The sequence below is a fragment of the Tenebrio molitor genome, chromosome 4, assembly GCF_963966145.1.
Source record: "Tenebrio molitor chromosome 4, icTenMoli1.1, whole genome shotgun sequence".
Taxonomy (NCBI): Eukaryota; Metazoa; Arthropoda; class Insecta; order Coleoptera; family Tenebrionidae; genus Tenebrio; species Tenebrio molitor.
In genome coordinates this window covers 28628124-28629767 of record NC_091049.1, presented here as the reverse complement: position 1 = coordinate 28629767, position 1644 = coordinate 28628124, and the positions used below count along the sequence as shown (strand labels likewise).

Genomic DNA, 1644 nt, shown 5'->3' with positions numbered 1-1644 from the left:
ATTCTCACTCAATGTCTCTAATATGATTAATACAATACATTTTAGGTAAAATTTCACTCCAAATTGTTAATTATTTGTCATTTCAACAAGATGTGATGTGGTAGGACAGTTAGGGACTTTTGTGACGTGCGGTTGGTACTGAATAACCACCCTTCAATTAAACAACCTTAATTTAATCAATTTGCACAATTACCACTAAACATACAGATACACACTCTCCCCAAACCTGTACTAACTAATCTTGTTAATATGTCCATTACTTTGGTTATTATTTTGGCTGTTAATATTTTGCTCAGCGTTCCCGTTCGTGTTGGTAGGGGTCAACAACCGGCTCCTCCGCCTCGTGTAATGCTGCCACAACAAAATCTGTTGGTCGTCGATGAATTTCGAGCACTGCGCGTTGACCAACTCCCTTCGGAAGTGCTCATATTGCAGCAGGTCCAAAAAGTACAAACACATGGGGTACTTCAAGTATTTGGCGTATTCCGGTTCCTTCCAGTAGAGCAGGTACTTGAGATAGTTGATGAACGTGCTATCCTTGAAGTAGCCCCGCTGGGCCAAGACTGAAAAGCGAGTGTTTATGATGCGTACAAGTGAGGTTAGGTGGGTTACAATTGAGATAGTTGGGGTTGCCGAGACACTGGACGAATTCCAGTTCGATCTGGAAGCGCAGGCGTTGTTGCTCGTCGGTTTCGGGGGCGCCGGACATGTAGTTCCATCCTGGGATGAGAGAAATTGGTATTGTTTACACGGATGGGGGAAAATGTCACTCACCTTTGCCGGCCATGTTTGTTTGGGTGGCGGGCAGGGTAGGCAACGCAATAAACACCGATGGATCGCGTACTGCCAGTAAATGTTTATTGTTAAATAAAATTAATAACAATTGTACGTTTCGTTTCATTCGATTCGATTGAAAAGTTGGTGCAAATAGCCGATTTAATCTAAATTGAAATTTGTAATACTGTGGTCATTAATTTTTCAAAAATTAAAAAAAAAATAAATTGTGCAAATTAAATTAAATTTCCGGCGATTGTATGGAATATATAGTTTCATCTTAGGCACAATTGAAATCAGTAAGTTATTTGGACATAATCAACATAATATTTGGTGCTATACTCTGTTCACAATAAACGTGTACACAAATTGGATACTTCTTTTTTATCCAATGAATTATGAAACAATTCCAATAGAGAGAAAGTTTGAATTCCTTCGAAATATTCAAGCAAATAAAACCCTTACTATTGTTCGAAAAAGAATCACTGCGAATACCTCATGTGCAGAAAATATTTGCCAGCACTGTATGTTCTTTGTGGTGAAACTATTGTGTAATTGATTTTTAACATGTATGTGATGAATTGTTAACGACTAAGTAAATTCCAAGCACCTCCAAATTTCTCTTTGTTATTATTAAATGTCAAATAATGTTATCGTCTTTACTATTTTATCATTTTCATTATTGTTATGAATAAATAGGGCATTTCGAAGATTTTGAGTGAAACTCGGGATTAAAACTACTGGATTTTTTTTCACTGAACTTGCATCAATGACATCAACACAAAAACGTAGCTTGCTGTGCATTCGTAATACTTTTCGAGGTGAATGTCAAGGTGAATAGTGAAATTAAAACATCAAAAAAGTTTAGTC

General features: G+C 36.9%; 1 protein-coding gene across 1 annotated transcript; it reads right to left on the bottom strand.

Moving 5' to 3' along the window:
• Window positions 1–152: 152 nt before the first annotated feature.
• Window positions 153–856, bottom strand: MED31 (mediator complex subunit 31). The gene is made up of 3 exons (XM_069043671.1): window positions 775–856; window positions 613–720; window positions 153–563 (listed from the first exon to the last, which is right to left on the bottom strand). Exons 1-3 carry the CDS (start codon window positions 785–787, stop codon window positions 232–234), a joined length of 453 nt encoding a protein of 150 aa, XP_068899772.1. The 5' UTR covers window positions 788–856; the 3' UTR covers window positions 153–231.
• Between the last annotated feature and the right edge of the window lie 788 nt (window positions 857–1644).

Bases quoted from the DNA above. Each gene is read 5' to 3' on its own strand.
- MED31 (XM_069043671.1), bottom strand. The intron at 564-612 runs GTAACCCACCTA...CTCGCTTTTCAG, and splicing joins CAACCCCAACTATCTCAATT to TCTTGGCCCAGCGGGGCTAC.